Genomic DNA, 23,454 nt, shown 5'->3' on the forward strand with positions numbered 1-23,454 from the left:
CCTTCAAGTATCTCCTGCCTGGCTTGCTGCCTGTGCCCTCCTGTATGTAACACAGCCCACCATGCTCATCACAGGGGCCCCTTGTCACAGTCACACATGGCCAGGCTGGCTGCCAGACATGGGACCCAAGGCAGCACTCCAGGCCTTCCTCTGACCTCACAGAGAAGCTCTGAGATCATAAAAGACCCAAATACTTCACCAGTGGTTATATCCAAAGGATATATTTGCAGATCCTTCCAGGTTTTTTCTCTCTTTTTTCTCATATACCAGTCTAGCTTCTTCTGAAGAGGGATGGACAGAATCATGCTTCCCTGTTATTCCTGACATCCCTTCCAACTTTATCATCAACAAAAACTAAATCTACTCTTAAAATAAAATAGTTTCCCCTTGCTCTGTTACAACAGGCCCTGGTACAAGTCACTCTTCACCTCTCTTGTAGGTCCCTTTAGGTGTTGGAAGGCTGCTGTAAAGTCTCCCCAGAGTCTTCTCTTCTCCAAGCTAAACAGCCCCAGCTCTCCCTGTCTTCACAGAGAGGTGCTCCAGCCTTCTGATCATCTTGGTGGCATCCTTTGGAGCCACTCCAACATGTCTTTCTTGTGTTGAGCACACCCAGACCTGGCTGCAGCATTCCAGGTGGGGTCTCACCAGAGTAGAGGGGCAGAAACACCTCCCTCACTCTGCTGGTGACACTGCTTTGGATGCAGCCCAGGATATAATTTGCTTCCTGGGCTGTGAGTGCACATTTCCAGCTCATGTTCAGTTTTTCATCCAACATCACCCCCAAGTCCTTCTTCACAGGACTGCTCTCAATCCCTTCATCTGTCAGCGTGTATTGATACTGGGTATTGCCCTGACCCATGTGCAGAACCTTGCACTTGCCCCTGGTGAACATCATAAGGTTCACACAGTCCCATTCCACAAGGCTTTCAAGGTCCCTGTGGGTGGCATCCTTTCTTTCAGGTAAGCAAACTGCACCACTCAGCTTGGGTGTCATCTGCAAAGCAGCTGGGGGTGCACTTAATTCCACTATCTGTCATATGATGAAGATATTAAATAGTACTGGTCCCAGTGTAAACAGGCATACCAGGATACACTTTGGTTCTTTGTATGTGAACACCAGTAAACAACTGAGTGCTGTTACAAAAAGAAGCAACCTAATATTCAGGGATGGAGACTGAGGTTTGAAACCACCTCTACTCATTCAGCATGAGGGTGCTATGATGAGTAATGGGAATGGGAGGCATACTTACACTTCACTCAGCAAAGCATGGTCACTGGCAGTCGTGGAGAAGTGCTGCTCGAGGATGGACACGGTTCCTGTGAGCGCCACGTGGCCACAGCCACAAAACAATGCTACCCCCGAGAAGCAGAGAATGGTTGCCACCAGTGAAGCATATGGCACTCCTCCTAGGCACTTAATGCAACATTCAAAGCAACCTAAGCAGAAGAGAGAAAGCAAAAGAAATGTCATGAGCAAAAAGCAAATTATGAGGAAAAAAAATATTTGTTCTCCACTTGGTAAAAGCCACAGGGAATAAAAGGCCCAGGCATTGACATGCTAAGCAAAAAATCTATAGGTGGTACAAGACAGCATCACCCTCTAAAGCAGTGACCTACAGATCTGTTGGTATGGACTCAAAGCCCAGAAAGTGGGCTGAGTGCTCCTGTCTTTACAGGATCAAGAGGAGATCGATGAGACCGCCTATGAAATGGAAAAAGCAAAAAAATCACTGTCTAAAGTGATCCATTGCAATTCAGCTGCTCATCCAGAGCTCACCATGTTTCAGCTTTACTAATGGCAGGAGCACCAGCTATGCTGGCAACACTCTGGGAGCAAGAGGCAAATACTCAAGACAATGAAGCCTTTTGGAAAAGTAGGAGATGCTTTGTACTTTCATTGGAAGATGAATACATTTAGGTCCACGAGTACAGCACTCTTTCAGTACTCCCAATGTATCTTATACAAATCCACATGAGGTTATAGGGACACAGATACTTTTACAACAGAAATATTGAATGGGGTCCAAAGAGTAACAATTTTTGTAGAGGGCAGCTGTATGAAGCTGTATCACATCAACAATACATTTCCAGTTTTTATAGGATACCCTGGATTTACAGTGATCCCTGAATACAGTTTGCAGCAGCATGATCAACTGAAATGCATTGTTTAACTGGTCTGAGTTAACAAAACACTTCCCCCAGAGCTGCAATTTGTACGAACACTGTAATAAGGAGGTTGCAGCTGAATTGCCAGGTTCCTTCCAACTGCGTGGCCTGAAAACCCATCTGCTTACAAAGCTGGGAAATGTAAATCGGAAACAAACACAGCTTTTAACTGCGCTATAATGGTAATGGCAATCCATACCAATTCATTACTTCAGGGTGATGGCATTAAGCTGTCTGCATTAATGTGCATTTCATACAACTGCACAAAACACAAGCCATTAAGACAACGCTTAATGGAGCGGCCAGCGTGGCAGCACGGCCACTGCTGCTACAGCAAGGCGCTGCATGGACAAAGCGTTTGAAGGCAAGGAGACAGCTGGCAAATGAGGACATCACATCACATCTTCCCACCCAAAAAACTCCTTACAAAGATCAGCAGGTCTCCAGCCACCACATGAGGCAAGTTTATTTTTATCCCCCTCCCTTTCCCACTAATGAATGAGTTGCAGAGCAGGCACTTCCGTGAGGCACTGGGGAATAATATGCATCCGATAATTGAAAGATTTCCCTTTTCGTAAGTGAGAAACTCTTCTTTTAGAGAGTCACTAGCAAATGCCCTAGTCAGGCTTAAGCAGCTATCACCATCAAAATTACTTACAAAATGCCACTTCACTAACTGCAGACAAGACTTAATTGTATAGAAACAAGCCTGGGAAGGTTTTATAGTCTAGTCCACAGCTGGAGTCCACTCAGTAGGAACTATCCATGACAAAAGTACTGCCAAATGAACAAACATTGCAGCTCAGCAGTGACGAGCCAAACAAAATCCAAATGCACACTATCAGAGGAAATAATCTCTGGGTTTCATTTTATCACAGAGGTTCAGAGTTGAGTTCAGACAACAAACCTTGCAGAGCAATCCTCTGCTTTGGGGAATCTGCCTGAGAGCAGCTCACACGCAAGAGCAGCCATACACGTGAGGCTGGCTCGCCTCCCTAGCATCTGCTCCCAGGTCAGGTCCAAACCTCCCAGAATTAATCTAAGAAATGCATGCACCTGGTGTAGGATTAGCCATGAAAGATTATCCAAAAGTAACTATGCTCTGACCCAGCAGACAACACACACGTGGTCACAGCCCAGAACAAAACAAACCACCTTTCGAGCCATACTCCTAAAGGAGGAGACCCCACACCTGATCACTGCTTTGTGTGGAGAGGTTGATCACCTAAATCGTGCTGATCCCACAGACTGCTTTGCAGAAGGATGCTATCAAAGCCAGGAAATGAAAACAGCTGGAAGCAAAACCAAGAGACTGACAAGATCCAAAAGAAAAATGGTTGGTTTCAGAAAATGGGAGCAGCCTGACAAAACTGAAAGCTGGTGAAGACTCAGAATTGAAGTTTAATACCCCACATTGCCAAGCCAGCTTTCCAGGCCACTGGCAGAACATTTGCCCTGAGGAGTTTGTTGGATCCCTTACCCAAACATATGACAGTATCTGCCACTAATCCACAGGCCCTTGAACACAAGGCAAGAGTGGCAGACCCCCTCTCACCTCTCAGCAACTGGCAGATTGTCTTTGTGGCCATACTCTTTGTCTTCCTCTGCCATCCAAGTAAAAGGCATCACAGAATTTGGGTGGCCTTCATTTCCTCAGCGCAGAACAAAGCCAAACAAAGAACACCCTCAGAGGTGTCTAAACAATCACTTTTTTTTGAGCAGAGAGAACTGCCCAAACGTGGAACTGCAGGAACTACTCACCTTGACCACAAGATCAAAGCAGGAATCAGAGACTTTGGTACACCTGGAAACAGCACAGCTTGCAAGCATATGAAGCATCCCAAACCAGCATGTTTCCAAGAGACAGCATCCATCCATACATAGTCATTCTGCACCCAAACTGACAGCAGAGCTGCACGGCCTCCTGCCAGAGGGTAACTAACTGCAGGATACAGCCTCATTGCAGTGCTGGGGCTGCCAGACCTCCCCCACAGATCCCACTATGAACACTCTTTATGAGCAGATTAAAGCCATGACTAGCCTGAGCAATATGGCAGATTTTATAATTTTAACACAAGCCTAAAACAATACTGCTAAGAGCAGCTTTCAAAACCAGCTACAATCTGAAGCTCATCAAGAACTAAGATACGCTTACCAAGCTTCCCAAAGAAGCACTGAAGCAAGGCAGAGGATTTCTGAAAACAATTAGAAAGCTTTCCAGGAAACCTTTATGTTCTCTCTCTGTAACTCTTAAGTCAGCAATTATCTTTACACAGCACAACTGAAACCCCAGGAGATGTTTGCCTAGTTCATGTTCACAAAATAACTTGCTAACACTCTGATGACAACTGCAGGCTGAAGGCCTGTGAACTCAAACTGACAAAAGTAGTATTAAAATAAGTTCAGCTCAAATTTTCTGCTAGTTTTTACTTTTCATATGGCCAAAACACTTAACTGTTCAGCTGTATATCCACTTCCAATGAAACACTGTAAAACGATTTAAATATGAAACTGTACAGCACAAACACACATCACTGCATCTTCCCTTTCAATGGCCATTTTGTGCAAGGCATCACTAGAACCTTTTGTGCAACTCAGCAGAATAAAAACATTTTTTGTCCTCAGGCTGGCGAGCAGCAGTTGCCATGGAGGCAGGTTAATAACAGCCCAATGATTTGCCCAGAGCTGCCTGTGATCTTGGCTACAGATTTAACACACTCTCAGAAGGAGGCCAGCTAAAACAAAGACTGAGATTATTCTCTAGGGAATGAATGCTATTAAACACACACACACACACGAATATTCTTGCTAAAGGACAAAAATAAAGAGAAGAGAAAGAAACAGGAACCAGCTATTCTTTTAATCTCCTGGAAGCTATCAGTCACAGGAAATTGGGAAAGGATGAACCTACATATGTACATAAATCGGCAATTGGTTGCTTAATGTATGATGAACAATTATACAATCTGCTCAGCAGTGTACAGCCTACTGCATATATGCAGGGGCTTAGCCATTCAATTTCCCATGCCAAATGGTGATTGTGTGGCTAAACCTCCTTTGGTACTTTAAGTACAGCTTTAAGATTTAAACTCAAAATGGCAAAGTAATAGGGAATTAATAGAAAATGGTCTTAAAATAAAAAAGAAAAGAAGCAGTTCTCACACACTACCTCATTCTGCTAAGGTCAAATCTGTTTTGAAAATGACAAAAGACAGTGCAATAGGATCAGGTAGCTTCCTTGAGTATTCCTAGGGCTTGCTCTAGGAAGATCATTCATCGGTTCTCAAAACCAAGAGTTGAAAAGCTGAGACAGGCTGATGTTCAAAAAGCCATCCCTCAAAGCAAAGCATGGAAAACATGATGCAAAGAAGGAATATCCACACCTCCTGGACAGAAAAGCAGCCTATTGTCTGATGTTCCAAACGCCTCCTATGTTGAACTAGTGCCTCAGTGCATCTCAGGTTCTAACTGCCAGCCCATAGTCAAGGTTACTATTGAATAAAAAACCAAGAAAACCTGAAAGGAGCTTTGAAAAGTTTTCCATTTCAGGGAGCTAAACCACCAGGATCCCGTGGCTGTCTTTGAGTTAGTTCCCACTTTCTTTTCCTTAGAAGTTTGGTTTCTTCCCCTTCCATGAAAGATAAAGAAATGGACATAATTTTCTCCTGGTCTCTTACTTCCTGTAATTGTGTAACACATTTTAAGAAATGCTGTCTTTGTTATGAAATTAACAGACACCAGACCAGTTAATACACGGCAGAAATTGCACATCATGTTCTACCACAGAACCACAAGCTCTGTTGGTTTCAGCACCACAGCTCAGGGAGCACGTGGGGAGGAACTGCTTTAAAAAAATGAAGGTTGCAAAAAATTCAAGAGGAAAAAAGCACTAAATAACACCTTAATTGAAAGCACTAGATAACATCTTAAATGCAGCCATCACATGTAAATCGGGCTCATTACTACACATCCACAGGAGACTGGTGTTGGTAGCATTACTCCCAATTCACACATAAATGTAAGAGGCCAACTCAATACTTTACATTCACCTCCTGCTTCCCCAGTGCAGAAGATTACCCAATACCAACCATGAATAATACCCTTAGAGGCCTCAACCACCATGGATTTTTGTCAGAAAATGAACTTTATATGTCAATGAAAGCAAAGGCCAATTTTACTGTCTGCCACCCACCGTATTTTTGAAAATTTCCATTCTGAATGGCTTATGCATGCTAGAATGTACATTTTCCTACCTGCTGCATGATTGGCAGCCACAGGAGAAGCAGTGAGAGATGTGGGAATGGGCTAATACCTCAGAAGCAAAATTGGAATTTACCTCTTCTCTGCATGAGACTAAGTCAGTACCTGGCAATAAGGAAACTCCTCACATCTGTCACCCGCACCTGCAGCCAAGGGTCAGTGGCAACAACACAACAAGATAAAATATTCAACCTTACGAATGTAAGTTTTAAGCCTGTGACAAATTTCTCTCCATGCTTTAGTAAGAGACTAAAAATAAAAAGGCTCTGCATTAATTCACATGGAAGTCTTTGTTCTTCCTGCTCATCTTAAATTTTGCTGATTTACAAAACCTGACACAAAGCTACAACTGCTGTTACTACATAGAATAAATGTTCACTTACCACACTTCTGGAATAACATTAAACAGACTAAATAAGTAATGAACTCAAATAGAGAAAATCCTTTCTTCTCCTCCCGCAGACCTCTTAGGCTCTTCCACAGAAAACTTCCTTTCAAGTTCAGTGTTTCCTAATTTTGCCTTTTTGTCCTACACAAATAAGAAGTTGTGGAATCAACTTATACTGAAAATTAACTAATGAGAGCCAGAAAACTTAATGCAAATGCTCTTTAGTCTAGCTAGATTGATAATTTCCTCACTGTATTTACATTCCCCTCTTCCAGGGTTGTTAACCAATAGCTCCTTCCTGGCCAGTGGAGTTCCTGTGATGGAGGCAACATCACGTTTGGAGAACAGCCATCAGGGCTGCCACAAAGGATCAGACCTGAAATGCAGCAAGACCACCTCTGTTATCCTTCCCAGTGGCAAGCATAAGATGCTTCTTTCAAGTAAAAACCTGTACGATCTGGGGAAGTCTGACCCATCCAGTAAACCTCACCCCAAACTCTATTTAAGAGCTACCTGAAGAAGTAGCTCATTTCTGAAGGTCATCAGCTTCAGAATTGTAAATTTTTTTAGTTATTCTTGGTACAGATACAAGATATTTGGTTTCAGCACTGTCATACAGCTAGTTCCCCTCTTCTGAGAAGGTATTCTCTGTTATCAGTTAGATGCTTCCATATTCTTGTATAGAAGAGAACTAGAAGTCCTTGCTCACACCACCTGTGCTGGAAACCAACACAGAGAAAGCAGAACAACTACTACACATTACAAACAAACATTTCACAGCCTGGAGGAACCATTAGCAGACAAATCCACAAAGCACCAAGTATCTCTGTGATACTGTATGAATAATGATAATTAGTGGCTCCTAAATTTGTCTGCAAAAAATACAGTCAGCACAGGTTTAAAATCAAGCACTTTTTTTTCTACGATGATTAACAAAAAACTCCACAAACAAATAAGCCCAAATAAACCAAATAGTCTTTCAGAGGTTATAAATGTTGATCCACAGCAAAAGAGATTCTTTTTCTCTCACTAAAGAAAAAATGATGTTCAAATTGGAGAAGAGGCTGTTTTACCAAGGCAAGATTTGTTTCTTCTGGATGGTGTTAAATGATGCAGAGAGGACTCTAAGAACAGACAGCAGTAATCATACCCTTTTTTATTTTTCCTCCAAATCTCTTCTTCCCAAATCAGCAGTTCTTATAGGAAAAAAAAAATTGCACTTACATTGCAGGAACCAAGCCTGTTTCATGAAAAGATAGATGATCTGAATGGGTTTTTTACATACCTTACCTAGTTTACCTTCTTCAAATTTAGTGAAATACACACACTCCCCATCTATATCATTCCAACCTCTGCAAGGCTCATTAAGCTCACAGGTGTTCTGAAGTCATCTTTTTCAGACAGTAAAATCTATGGAAGAGGAATCACTCCATCCATACTTATTGCAAGTGCCCATCCCAGGTGTTTGCTGTATGAGAGAAATGTATGCACTGGAAGAACACTGCTGCCCCATAAGATGGTAGGATGAGAGAATTGCTCTTGTCTCTTTATTGCCTTTGGACAAAAGTCAGGCAGAACTTCATTTTAATTCATGTTTTCTCTTTTACTTTTGGACTAGGAAACAGTGGAATCCATACCAGAAAAATATCTTATTTATACTTTGGAAAAGGCCTTACTTCAAACAGATTTCAATGGGAATTCTTGAGGAGGGATATTTCTTAGCTCTAAGCTACTTCTGCAGAAAAAAATTAAGCTGGCGATTTGAAAAAGAGACTTCTTACTTTGGGGAGAGATCAGGCATTATTGATATAAGCTTTGGCATTATTTCTCCTTGAGACTTGTTCTAGTATTGACTATCCAAGATAACCCTTGGGATTCAGCACAGTCTGAGCATGTGCTCATTGGCACGCAGAGCTCAAAGTTCAAACACACTGCATCAGCCAGGGCAGCTGCTGGTCCAAACTGGGCTGTAATTCTCAGCTGAAACATCAACTCACTGCTCAACAGGCCTGAAGACCTTCCTTCATTTCTGCCCTTGCCCTGGCCTCCTTCCCCTTGCTTCCCTTATGTTTTCCTTCTTGAGAAAATGCTCAAGCAGGGTCAACATGCAGGAACTGCTGCTTCAATAGGTGCCAGCCCAGGCGACAATTTTGGACAAACTTCCAGAAGAAAGGTAAAAGAGATGAAGCAATGGTCAGACTGCCAAAGATATCCAAATGCCTGAAGGTCTATACAAGCTCAGTGTGGAAATACAAAGGCACCTAAGCATTTCAGTTCCATGGGTGACTTCCATAGCTCTGTGAAAATCTGTAAGGACATTTTAGTTTCCTTGATCCAGCCATCCTCCAGACTCACCTGTACCTTGGCTGACATGGTTTTGAAAGCTTTTACTTTAATCAAAGGTGAATATCTTACCTGGAGGACTGGAGTTGAAACTCTTAGCTCCACCTTTCTGCCAGGTGTAACTCACCTCACCCTCCACCAGCCTTCAGCACTCAGCAGGAGAGCAAGACTTTTGCCACACTGGATTTCAGCCACCGCTATCGACCGCTTGACTCCTCCCTAAGCTATAAAGAAGCAAACAAGAAACACAACCTCTCTCTCCCTAGAGCTGACAACTGGGCCAAAACCTGTGTGTTTGTGCATGTGTGTGTTTATGTATTCCAGCCTGGTAAATCTCATATCCAGAAGGTAAATTCTCAATTTAAGAGATAACTGAAGATGTGAAGATCTTCCCAAACCTTTACCCAACTATGGAACAAGAGGAGTAATAAGAAAACTGAACTGTAACTCCTTTGTCCTGCAATAGCTTTCATGCAATTATTTCCTCACCAAATCACTTCCAAAACTTGAGCTTGTTTCAGCAAAGGAGCAGTAAGGTTGTTTTAGTGAGATACTCCACATTCACATGCCCTTATGTGCTCAAAGAGCAGCTTAAACACCTGCCAGCATCTGGGGGAAGCAAGTTTAAAAAAAAAAAAAAGGATTCCCATAAAGCAAACAACACCCCCCAAACCTGGAATCATGCCTACAGCTAAGCTCATGTTAAACAACTACTGCAAAGTTTCTCTTTCTAGAGAAAAAGATGGTACTTTGCTTTCTGGGAAAAAAATTGTTTTAGCATTTTGAAAGGCTCATTAAGCTTGCAGGTGTTCTGGGGATGTCTTGGCTCCAGCACTGCAGTGAATCTCCCACACTGATTCTTCCTTTGTTGCTCAAGAGCTGGATTCAAGCTTAAATTAGGGAAGTGAGATCATGTTGTTCGTGGAGACCCTGGGAGAAGAGCTGGGTGCTGTGAGGACTGCCACAGAGGTGCCCTCATAGTGATGTCATTTGGACACTGACAGAGGAGACAAAGGCACCTAAGAAAGGCTGTGGTTTGTCAAAGGAGCAGAGGTTATCTCAGCCCAGCAGCCAATGCCACACAGCAGTGGGGAGCTGTAGGCCAGTGCTAAAGGCAGGCATCTTACAGCAGGGATTTGTGTTTGGAGTGAAGTGACATCTTCCCTCCAAGCTAGGGGACATGAGCAACGACCAGCATTTTCATAGTGGCTAATCCATCACTGGCAGGTTGATTTTACTCAAGACCTGCTCAGAGAGGCTTCATTGTTGCCTAAAAGACTTACAATTTCTTTACAAGTACCCTTTCATCCTCAACTCCTTCATGACAGGCGTATATACCTACATGTTAGTTCAGAACGATTCCCAAGGCAGACTGAAAAGGGTTCAGTTGCCTAAACAAGGGTTTCTAGCACCATTTTAGGTGCCAGACTCCCAGCTGCTGTAACAGAAGGCTGTGCATCTCCATGTCCTGGCTCATCTGTGCCAGCACATATGGACATGTCTCATCACTGGGGACAGCTGAAGGGGCCCAAGACCCTGATAACCACAGTCTAGCCTGCTCCTTCCATGTCCATCACAGCCCAGGGAGGCAGAATTCATAACCTACCACTACTTCTTGAAGCATTTCATTTGCATGTAAAATACCTCATGTGCACTAAATGTGAAGTTTGAAAATGTCCTCTGGCAGCCCCAAACCTATCACACAGGTAACTTGTCCTAAAATATGGTCAAAATGAATACTGATACTGAAGACAGAGATCATAATTTGTGAGCTAAGTATTTTTTGGGGAAAAAGCCAGTTGTAATACCTAAGCATTTGAATCCTAAAGCACAAGAGTAGGAAAATAAAATGGAAAGGGGAAGGATGAGGCAGCAAGCTTTGGTGAATATTTCCCTGCATTGCTATTAAAGGCACTGATGCGGAGGCAGGCATCTCCAGCAAACAAGCTGTCAAGCTTCAGTCACTCAGCTCCATAAAGAGAAGAGGATTTTGGATGGAGCTAGCTGCAAAGGCTGCCTCTGAGCATATACTTGCTGTAATATCCATCAGTCATACTGGAATTTTCTAATGTGATCAATCATAGACTTGATTTCAGGTGCTTTTCTGAGATGCTTCAAAACTCATTTCCCCCACAGACCCTTAAAATAAAGCTTTGTGAAAATGAAATAGGATCTTCTTGAGGTCTCAAGCCAGACATCGAAAGGACAGGCATGTAGAATCATCAAACCATTTTACAGCCTCACCTGAAATCCTCCTCTAGACTCTCACATATGCACTTAGTGCTTCTAGGAAGGGAAAAATGCAAACCAAACCACAGAATATTGTCTAGGAAGCATATGGTAGGATACCAGTGAGTCAGATGTGCTGCCACTGCTTTAGTGTCATTTCTGAATTTGTGGCTGATGAGTCTCGTAGATTCATCTGCATAAACCCCCATACTATTTCATCTCATCTGTAAACAGTTTTGAAGCAATTTGGAACACAGTTAAAAGGAAGCTGTCCCTCACACCACCATTATTGTCTTTCAAGCATTAACAAGGAAATTCAAATTTATGTCAAGTGTTCATACAGAAGAAGTAGACTCCTTACAGCCTTAACAAACAAAACAAGAAAAACAGGAATGTTTATCTTAAATTGTTAGGACTACTGCAAAGCATTAAGTTTATGCTACTATCATTTCTGGACTCTTCATTTCCCTTTCACCCAGCCCCTTATTTACCTTGAATCCCCAAAGGACTAATATTGCCTCTCAATGCTGGCACATGATGGTACCGGTGTGGCCTTGAACTCCTGTACATCCAGTGGTACCTGCCAATTTCCATTTCTGGTCTGGTGATCACTGCCAATTTTAGGTGGTAAAAAGTCAGTGTCACCAGCAAGTTTTAGTTCAGTACTTTCAGTCATTTAACTTAAAAAACAAGAGCCCAAAAAAACACACTGTAGGTTCAGAACTGAAACAACATAACCTTATAGACTAAGGGAAGAGATTAGGAGGGATGATCAACAGGGAAATGCTCACACAGGTGTTAAGAAAGGTTGAATAGCCAAAACTCCACCTAGGATTTGAGTTAAAACACATAAGGAAAGGCTCTATTCCTTATCCCCACCCACTCACATCTCCCTCTCTTTGTCCATGACAAAAAGCTCTGCTCCAGAAATAAAGGAAGGTAAAATCATGGAAAATCACATTACCTGTTTTTTAAAAATACTCTAATGCTGTAAGAAAAAAAAGGTTATTGCTTTATGTCAAGGCAGGGCAAACACAAAGGTTTGCTCTGATACTTCCTTATATTAAAAAAATAAAAGTTTATGGGCTTTAATTCACCTAGGCTCTGCTCACATCCAAAATCTAGACCAAGGGTATTAAAAACTGTTTGTTCCAGATTCATGGCAAGAAGAGCAGTCCTGCTTCTCCTTGTCATATAGAGGAAGCCCAGCAACAAGACCCACATGCACACACTCATTGCCACAGGGTTTCCATGCCCCTGGAAGAGGTGGGAAACAGCATCAAACCACTTTTGAGCCTCTATGTCCCCCATTGGTACCAACCACCATGGCCTTGTCAAAGCTGTCAGGGTGAGACTGACAGACCTTTATTCAAAATGCACCACAGTCCCTCTCTGCAGTGGCTAAATGAGAAAACAACCATCATTGCTGGCTGAAGTAAATCCAATTTGGCAGCATTTGGGCACATGGAGAAAGTGAAGGTTATAAGGATGAAAATGCCATCTACTGTAGACTAGATTAGACACAAATTTCAGGGGGTAGGAGAAGTAGAAATGCCATAAATCTCTAGCCTATGAGGGTCTCAGAAGATCCTGGACCTAGTTCTCCTTGTGGTTTTGCTGCTTGTGCAATGACAAGTTTGGCACAGTCACATTTGCATACGTCAAGAAGAGAAAAAAATATTAGCCGTGAATCCAAATGCTGGATCTAGAGATTTAAACCAAGAATTTGTTTGTCTTCTTTATCAGCAAACAAACTCCAGTACTAAGAGCCTTTTGGGGTTTCTACATAAATTTAGCATCAATGGCTCTCTAAAGGATACTTTGTGGCTTGGTAATTTTCCCCTCTCTGTATCTCACACACAAACCAGAAAGCAGGTATCAGTAAATCCTCCAGAGAAGACATTATTCTGTATTGTATGGCTCACTCTTCCTCTTAGGAAAGACAAGTTCCACATCTTATGAGCATAAAAAAATTCAAAATGTGTTGAAAGTACTGTTCCAAAATGACTGCACATTCTCAGGATGATATCATCTCCTTCTGCTCAGAGAGGAAGATCACAAGGAATGCCATAACAACTGAATTGGATACAAAATGGAAAACAAAATTCTTCGCTAGTACTGTATACCTCTTCTACTCTGCCTCCCCAATGTCTGCTCCCTGCCTTTTTGAGGCTACTTACTGGACACTTGTAATAGATTCAGATTTTTGAAAAAATAAAATTAAAAATAACCAGCTGAAAAGATTTCCAAAATGAAAAGAATTATTCATTTGCACTGCAGCAGCATCTAAACCAAATTTTCAACATTAAGATTTTATCCTTCTAGCTTGAACCCACAGTTTGGGATTTCTTCAGCAGTGGCCACAAATCCACTTGTTCAGAGCAGCAGAGCAGCTGCTCCTTTTCTCCCTTAGCCTGGGGGAATGCCAGTGAAGTCACCTGTCTGCTGTGGTACAACCATCAAACCTTGAAACACACAGACATCATGTAAACTTTGTAGCATCATTTCTGTAAATGAAAATATTCTATGGAGTTGGTTTCTTTAATTAGCAATTTCTGGTTTTGCAGTAACAGTGCTCCTTTCATTAGGAGGCAGTTCAAACTCCATAAGAAATCTCAGTTTTTCCACTGCTCTGCAAAGAGGCACTTAGCAATGGATGTTTGGTAGCCCTTAGTGCGTGCCTGGCACGACCTTTGAAGCTGAAGAGTATCACTGGGTGACTTTGCTGGGACCCACCCAGGCCCACTCATGTAAAATCAACACCAGGTAAAAGCTCCCCAGCCTCCAGTGGTATAACAAGCACATAGTCCATATCCACTGGAATTTAACTCTGTCCCCTCAATAGTTGGGAAAGGAAACAGGCTTAAGGGCTTCTTTACCTTTTGCTATTTGAGTAACTAACGGCACTAATTGCATTCCCTGGTCTAGGTTACAATACCCTCCACCCACAGCCAAGCTCCCACGGCTCCCCTGTCAGAACCAGGTTATCCTCAATCCTGCACAGACACAGCAGCTACAGAACTGACAATGTTTTCATGTCACACGGGTGGCAGCTGTGGTGTTCAATATTCATTGGGATGAATCATCTTGCATGCCTGTAATCAAATTCACAGTGCTCAACATCCTCATGCTTGCTGCTTTTATCCTATGGTTTTAGAGGAAACACAGTTTTGATATTAATCTTTCTCAGCTGATGAAGCAGTCCATAGGAGCAAAGAAAGGGTGATGTTTGGTCATTGATGGTCTGGTGATGAATACTGGACAAGGAGCAAGGCTGGGCAGAAAATGTGGGAAGGGTCAGAGAAACTGAAGGAGACTTCAACCCCCCCCTTTGCCCCCTTTGCTCCTGCTGCAAAATCCATTGTGTGCGTACAGTGCCATCTGGGTTCCCCCACCCCCCGTCACCATATCCCCTGGCACATATGTCTAGGTTTTCTGCTTTCACGAGGTTGTTCAGACCAGCATGAGTACATTCTCTGAGTATTTTTCAACCCCCTCCTATTTAGAAACCAAATCCTATTCATTAAAGCCTAAATCACTAAGCCTGCCAAATTATTATCCCCAGAATATCGCGTGTCCCAGATTCTCCCAGGGCTGGACCTCTCTTCCTACAGTCGTATTCTTCAGGGACTTAGAGCAGTTACTGTTTTCAGTGGATCTGAAACAGATCAATCAGCTGCTTTAAATGGGGAAAAACATGCAGTGTACTAAAAATCTTTGAGTGGCTTGACAGCTCTGATACCATTCTCTGAGCCTTACAATAGGTGGGTACCTTTAAAATTTTAGTTGATGGTCATAACACATATTTTTAAAAACACTTCTTTCAATTTGTTATTATGAAAAATACATCTGTGATGCATCAAAATGTCATAAGCTCACTGTGTAAAAATAACTTCGCTAAAAGTGAAATAAACTGCACGACAATCCATTCCTTTCTCACATCACGCTTTACAGCTTCATTTAAACACAACTGTACAACTGTGTGCAATAGTGTAAGAGAAGCAAAGTATTTTCTTTCTATTTTTGACTAGTATATAGTTGTCTATTTAGAGCTTAAAAGCTGAAACATGGCTTCATATACCATAAAAATAATAAAGCTTGCAGCTATTACTGAGCACAAGGTCTTCTTTTATCAAGAGAACATAAGCAGGGAAGAGCCAATTAAAAGGGACCTTTGGTACAGCTGCTCAAACTGGTCTTCATTATTCTTCAGCACAGCATAGGCAATTTAAACATCACATGTATTCATATAAGGAACCTAAACCCTAGTATCATGCCTTTCTTCCATCCTGTGTGTAATTGCTGAATCCACCATGGTCATTCACAGTTGGGGTTTATTTTCTTTTTTTCTTCTTTTCCTTTTTTCTGAAATTTTGCAACTTGGTAGTATTTCTCACCATTAAATGAAAAGGGAAACTTCTTGTCTCTGTTAATGTGTATCAGGATCTATATCCTTCACTGCTGATGCAAAACGGCATTTCGTTTTTCTTATTTATTCCACCTCAGTAAATCTGCCTGCCCAGTCCTCACGTTTTGATTTAATTTAATGCCTGCAAGATAAACCCTGTCATTTGTAATAATTTGTAAACCTTCATCCTTAAAATGCATCCAATCTGTCCTGCAGCCCTGCAAAGTATCTGTTAAACATTTTGCTTCAGCTTCCATGGTGTTCTCCTCTGATAAGGGCTGCTGATACACAGCATAAAGCTGACTTACTTCTTATCTCCATCAACATGAGGGTTGTTCCAATTCCAATTAAAAAAACTGGGGCAGCAGCCACTCATCTGGGTGCAGAGAAGCAAATGTCAGATAAACACTGAATCCATCAGCTGGGTAGAATCACTGCTTGAATCAGTCAGGGGATTCATGAAAATTATTACAAGATTGAATGGGAATTTCATGAAGTTTAGAAAACTTAAAAAATCTAAATAATTTTCAATCATTTTCATTTATCAATCTGTAATTATTCATAAAGCACATTAGCTTGTGGAAATTGTCTCAGCTACACTGCAGTTCAAAATAGCTGGCTGTCCACACAGGATACACAAACCAACACCTGTGTGGCAGCACAGGTCACATACGACTGCTTTAGGTGCTCAAACTGAAAACAGACCTGGCTGTTCATTCCAAGTGCTCTGGCAGCATTGCTCTCCAGGGTTCTCCCAAGTACTGGGAGCCCTGTACACAGACAGCATGTAATCCTAGCCAACCTCCTCCAAGTATCTATTCCATAAAACTGCAGTACATCATCAAGAAGCACTTGCATTGAAAACACACCCCAGAAACATGCAGTTTGAAATTTTGGTAAAGGGAAAATACCTCTTAGCTTAAAAGCACAATTTGCTATTAGTTAAATACAGATAATTTCCCTAAAACCTGGGAGTGAAAAGCATATGGAGTGTGAACTTGAATATCCAAAGCAGAATGCTCATGATCTTCCCTTGCTCAGCCTTAGCAAGAGCAGCATCTCCCAAACCCCTTCATATGATGGTTTATCTCCTTAGGTTTTGCAGTTAAATTTCTAGAAGGAAGAGTTAAAAGACCCTGTGACAGGACTTTAACTGCTTCAAGCTGTGACAGCTGCCTTGAAATCACTGGATCTAGGGCATCTCATAAAGGATGGCCATTACCAAGTCCAGGTGGGATCATAGAGGAGAAGAGAATGTTGCAAGACTGGCAAGCATGTGAGGCATAATAAGTAAGAGATGTGGTCCAGAGAGTAAATGAAGGAGTCCTCTTCTGTTCTATACCCAAAAATAAAGCAGCAGCATTTTCCTGTGAGTTTCCTTACACCGAGAAAAAGCCCATTTTCACCAGGAGCTGCTGGTGAAAGAGCCCTATTGAAAAATTCTGACATTTGAGAGGCACCTGATGCCTGCTGAGCCCATCTGAAAACCCAACTGGACTTGACAGATTTAGCAGTTTGGAAAATCTGCCCCTCAAAACCAAATATGTCTCCTCCATGATCACCTCACAGCAGTAACTTTGCAGGGGGATCTGGTCTATTTGTTTTGCTGTAGAAATTAGGAGTGGGACTGTTTCAGCTTTCAGCATTTTAATTTGCTGTGAAGCATATTGAGAATTTAAGTGAAGAGAAATACAGAGCATAATGTGGGACACCACATTTCAGGAACTGGAGAACCGGCAAGAACAAAGCCTACAAGTGTTACATACGTATACTTATGTAACAGATCCAAAGTACAAAATTATCATAGAAAAGCTAAGAAATTGTGATAACATTGGGATAGGAGGCTCCCTGCTTGCATTTGATGAAAGCAACAATCAACCACCTTGCCTTGGAAGCAGATTTACTGTTCTACATATTGTGCTTTCATCCTTGCCAAAACAAAAGGGAAGCCATAAACTCATCATAAACACACTCAGCAACACATTTTGTTTTGCGCAGCTGCTAATGCATACGGATAACTTTCTTTAGTGTTCATTGCAACATGAATTCCATTGGTTTAAAAGAAGCTCACCAATCAGAAGAAAGAATTGCTGTAATTTTTGAAGAATGATCTATCAATTCAAGGTGTTCTTATAGTCAATCCATCCAGAACATTTTGTACTTTAATTATTCAAAATCTGTGGTGAGGTGGGTTATTGTCCCCACACACTAATGGCTTTCAGAGTTTAATCTCTCATCAGTGGACCTCCTTTTGTGAAATCCCTAAGGGATTATGTAGTACTATGTCTAATCACTTGACAAATTTCATTTACTTGAAACTGAAGCTCGTTTTATATGAAGTGTGTAGCAAGAGTCAGATTCAAAGTAAGAAAACAAAATCTGTTACTGGAATTTATTATGTTTATATCTGAACTGCTTAACAATCAATGAAAGACTTCTGCTTGGGAAAATGCATTACTTGTTTATCAGCTGCTTAAGCCTATGAGATACTCAGATGAGATATTCAGATTGCTTATAAACAATACGTAACAGGTTAAAAAATGTACTACGACTCAAATAAAAAGTGGAAATTTAAATAATTTTTTTGCTGCTGCATCATTCAGGGGGAAAAAAGTCAACAAACTGCTATCTGTAGTGTAGTCTGCGACACTGAAGAGGAATGGTTATTTGACACAAATTACACGACACGGAAAGAAAATATCCCTTGCGAGTTGAATTTACGCTCTGAAGTTCAGCACTCCAGACCAGAGTCAACCTGTAAAGCTGGGATGGATGAAGCACCTCTCTTTCTCTGCCATCACCTACCACAGCACCATTACCATGGATTTGTTCTTTCCATTGAGCAGAAATTCTCTGTGATTAACACATCCTGAAATCTAACGTTGCAAAACTCACTGCATTGTTCCCCCTTATCACAGTGCAGGCAGATAGCTACAAAGTAACATTTGCCAGATGACACCATAGAAAAGCAATTTTTAAAATCAGAGTAGCATTTGGCACCGAGCTCACTACACGAAGGTTGTGTGACATTATAATCTATTATATGTTGTTATAACCTAGGTCTCCCACACTGCATTGCAAAGCCTTTTTACACGGCTAGTCTCGATGAAAACACCAGATTACGGCTCCGAAAACAACATGCAAACACACAGGCATACGCTACCTCTAAACCAAATTAACCAAAATCTGTCAAAGACGCAGCAATAACAAGACTTCTTTTGCAAGCATCATTTCAGGTGGGGTTAGGACAGATTCAGAGCAAATACAGACGAAGACAGAAAGGTTGATGCTCTATTAATTTGTTGTCAAGCCATGCAGGAAAGGACGGCTGAAAGCCCGAAGATGCAGTAATGATTGTTTAAGAGCTATTTGAAAAAGTGACAAAACTGGCCTAAACCTCTTTAAGCCCCCGAATGAAAAGATTTAAACAGGCTATTGTCAGACCCCTGGGTACCTTTTTTCTCTTGGCTTTGTTCTGCATTTTCCTCCGCTGCAGTTTCCATGGCTGGCTTCATACCATCCACCAAAAATGCCGCCCCCCCTCCCCCCCCAGCAAGCACTTTTTCTCTTCGCCTCCTTTCTCACTCCCTTCCGTCTCCTATTTACAGCGGCGGTGATTGAGCGGCTCTGTTCTCCCCTACAGTAGATTACAGTCCTTTCCAAAATGCCAGAAAAGTCTTGTCAGCTTCAATTTCGCTCCGCTGACTGGTCCACGAGGAGCTGTGCCAGCTCGCTCAGCTATACGTCACCACGGTCCCCAGCTATAAAATAGCCATCCTGTGCCTCGGCTTGCCACACCGTGGGGACCAGCATCACCCGCTCGCGCCCCCTTCCTTCTGCCCTCCGCGCTTCTCTTCCCCCGTCTCCCGACAAATGTTAATCAATTCTCCGGGTAGTGAATGGATTGGTGACATCGGGAGGGGAGATGCAAGTGAGAAAGAAAGGAGCCCCCGGCCGCTGCGAGGTGAGCCCCCCGGCCGCCGTCTCCAAGGGGAGTGCACGCCGGCACACAATCACACGGCTCCCTTTCCCATGGGACCTCGTTATTATGCTTTGCATTTTGATTTATTCCACATGCCCTCTGCTCTTTCGGGGGGTGAGGGGTGATGGGTCTGTTCTCTCTGTTTGCTTTCTTTGCTGAGAGTTCCGCTCACCCACGGTAAAAGACTGTGAGAGAAGCATAAAAGCCAAAGTGGGCATGTATGTATGTACATGGAAAATTTGAATTCTTTCTTTGACTCACAAACACCATGGAAAAAAAAAAAAAAAATCCAAGCAAGGAGACAGGAAGCCAGTTCAAGCGACCTAAATTGCACGTGCAACACTCTAAAAGATAAAATGTTTAAGAAAACACAACTCGGGCTTTAAAAAGAGGACTGCCACTAGAGACATAGAGCCATGCTTGGGAGTGAGGACAGAGTTGCTGTTCAGCACGTTTGATCACACTCCTAAATCCAGACTGACTGCAACATGATCAAATAAGCTGCACTTGGGAGCAACAAACTCAAGACATGCCAGCATCCATTGCATCAGGTGGCTTTAGGTGTCCCCAGCCCAAAAGTCACAGAGCAGGGCAACACCACATAGGGGTATTGTTCCCCTTCCAAAAACCCAGGACAACTGACACATTTAAGGCTGTTCTGAGACTAACCTTGCCTGTCAAATTCCTTGTGTCAATCCCTTACCGTGCAATACACTGCACAGGGCACAAGTGCCCAAAGGCACCCATCCCTTTGTGTGTGTAGGATGGTGGAGCAAGCATGGAGCAATGGCCTTTGTGGTCCAGCCACAGCAGGCAGTTCTGCAGCCTGCAAAGATGCCCAGCAGATTCAGCAAATGCTGGGGATGTTAAAACCTACTCCCTACATGTTCCCTACAACAGATTTAAACAGGAGAGTGGGAAGGGGGAAACAGTCCAAAGATTTGTTTGCAAAGATACAATTTAGTCTCTTTTGGTTAAAGTTACTACATCCACAATTTTGCTGTGCATTTTTATTTTTATATGCCTAGTGAAAAGCACAAAAGCCCTCAGACCCAATCATTAGAGAAAGTTCCTGTCTCTTTCAAGAAATTAGTGCACGAACCCTCCTCTCTCACCACAGCCAATACAGCTGTTACTTTGCTTTGGGCATTACTGCTCAGACTTCAGGCTTCAGCACAGCTGCCAGGATGTCTTGGTCATATCCTAAGGTTTCACATCACAGCATGCATTTGCCTAAAATGCTTCCTTGGAGTCCAGGAAAAGTCTGCAGTTGAAGCTCCCACTTCAGCAAACCTCTGTGTAAGCAGGATGATGCTAATTTTTAGATGGCATGAAGTATCCTCAGGAGGCAAGGGGTTGGGTACTTGAAGGTAATCAAATCAGTAGCCAGAGCAGAAACCTCAACCCAGGTGGCAAGGCATATTTCCCAAATCTTCCTCTCCAGTGCTCAAACAATCCACACACAGATTGAAATCCCTCCCCAGCAACACCATGCACTGCAAACACACTCCCTGAAACAATCACAAAAGGTGAAAGCATGGGTGATATCTTTGCTATGTTCTTTTAACTATTACTAAAAGTTGTTGGTATGATGATTATACAAAGAAAAGGTTCTGCAAAGAGTGGGGTTTTTTTTTCCCCATGTAGCATGAGTAAGACTGAAAATCCATGTAAGTACACCGTCCTTGCTGAAAGTCACGCACATTTTAGTCATTGGTCAAAGCAGTTGATTGCTTCTGACATCAAATTCTCTTATTAGAACGCCTCATTGTGCAGTTGGTACTTCTGTCACAGTCTAGATCTCTCTTTCTTAATGATCCTTGCTTTTAGACTGGAAGGTCTAAAACTTTAAAAGGCTGAAACCTCCATTCAGAATATCATAAGTTACAAAAGGTCTGTTCATAGCTTAATTCAAGTGGTGAAATATCAATGTACTTATCAGTAAAAATACACAGAAAATATGAACATAATCTGGAATTTCCTTTATTTAAACAGAAAATACAGAAAATACAGCTGGGAGACTATTTCCTTGACTGTTTCCTCAGAATCACCCCTTCCCCAAACAGGCAATGAAAAATCACAATACTAGAATCAACTTCACAAGAACTTGAATTGAACACTTCAAAAACCACCAAGTCCAACTATTCAAAAGCATTAATCTTACCTACTAAATCATCCTCTAAAAGTTTCAAGTGATACATGAGTGTAAAATTCTCTCCCCTCCCTTCTTACTATTTTCTGGATTGTTGCAGTGTATTATAGGTTTTAAGCACTTATAATCCTAAGTAATTTCTCAATTTTCAAACTTCTGCACCATTATTGGTAAATATAGCAAATAAACGACATGATTTCCTCTGATACTAACATGGGTGCTGATCTTGTGCTTCAGGCATTAATATCAGCCAGCAAGTTGTCTCATTCAATGTTACCTCCTTTAAACAGATACATCCTTGTCATAATATGTGATGAGACTTGGAAACATCAACTTTATGCCTACAACAGCACAGCAAAAGTTTAAGCCACAAAGGCAAAAATTATAAAAAAAAAATAAGACTTATATTCAGCAAAAGCCTGCCTGTACAGACCAAGATGATTTAGATAACCAGCAACCAGGGCAGAAGCTAGTTACATTTGAGAAGTTCAGCCCAGCATGGTTTGCAGAACAAGATAAAAGTGAAAATGAGGAGAGATGCTGAGCAGCAAAGGTTTCTGTTTCTAAAGCACAGCTCTCAGCCTACTGCCAAACCTCAGGATGAATAGCAGTGGAGGAAAGTATGTGAAGGCACTGCAGACCAAGTCACATTTACTGCAAAATAGTTTAAAAAAAAAAAAAAGGCTTAAATCTGTTTTATCTAGGCATTAAAAACAACCCCAAACCACACATTTAATTATTTTTCTCAGTCAATTAAAATAGCACATTTGCAGAAGTTAAAAAATATATTAGAATCCCTATTCAGTTCATGTGCCAGTTCCTTTTGAACATCTATCTTTAATGTCACTGAATCTAGTTTACATTCCTGAAGGCTGAGAAGATCTACCATAAGCTGCAGCAAATTCTTCACAAGCTTTCAGGAGTTGAATATACACTTGCCATTTCTACAAAGGCTTCACAGAGCTGTAATACAGAGCATTCTCACACAGCTGAAGAGCAATTTGAGATTATCTATGAGATACAAGACTCAGAAGTTAAAATACAGAGACTGTCCCTCAAACAAGACTGACACGTAGTCCAAATAACTAATTTTAAAGACAACTTGTAGAATACTTTTTTTAATATTTAAGAGAAAGAAGAAATAGATGTGAAGCCACTTGGTACAATGTAATTGCCTGTGTTCAGCTTTAAACCAGTGACTGAAGATTTGCTTATAAAACCCAATCCAAATACTTATGCAAAAGTAGGCAAACTTTCCATGTGGATAAAATCAAAGCATGACAAGTTTTCAGTTGTGCAGCAGTCATATATCTTGCAAGCACTTTATAAAAAATTGATAATTGGGGTTCATTCTTTCAGCTATACTAGGTTACTAGGAAAATGGAAACGAAATTAACAAATAACAGTGGAAAATCCCTGCAATTATACCACAGTATAAAACACAGACTTGAGTCTGCACTGCACTTAGGGTCTCAGTCTCAAATTTCTGTAAGAAAGAGCAAAAATAAAGGCTTAAGCATGGACAG

At 41.8% G+C, this 23,454-nt stretch overlaps 1 protein-coding gene across 7 annotated transcripts in view; it reads right to left on the reverse strand.

Moving 5' to 3' along the window:
• Positions 1 to 23,454, reverse strand: part of GPM6B (glycoprotein M6B) — a 104,651-nt gene that overhangs the window by 11,487 nt on the left and 69,710 nt on the right. For 3 of the 7 annotated variants that reach the window (XM_079307508.1, XM_079307507.1, XM_079307505.1), the window contains exon 2: positions 1,251 to 1,437. In XM_079307508.1, coding sequence (XP_079163634.1) covers positions 1,251 to 1,437 — 187 coding nt within the window. Of the gene's footprint in view, positions 1 to 1,250; positions 1,438 to 11,877; positions 11,998 to 19,248; positions 19,777 to 23,454 lie in introns of those variants that run through there. The other 4 variants (XM_079307502.1, XM_079307503.1, XM_079307504.1 and 1 more) reach the window with 4 other exon arrangements.

This window comes from Erithacus rubecula (genome assembly GCF_903797595.1).
Source record: "Erithacus rubecula genome assembly, chromosome: 1".
NCBI classification, from domain to species: domain Eukaryota; kingdom Metazoa; phylum Chordata; class Aves; order Passeriformes; family Muscicapidae; genus Erithacus; species Erithacus rubecula.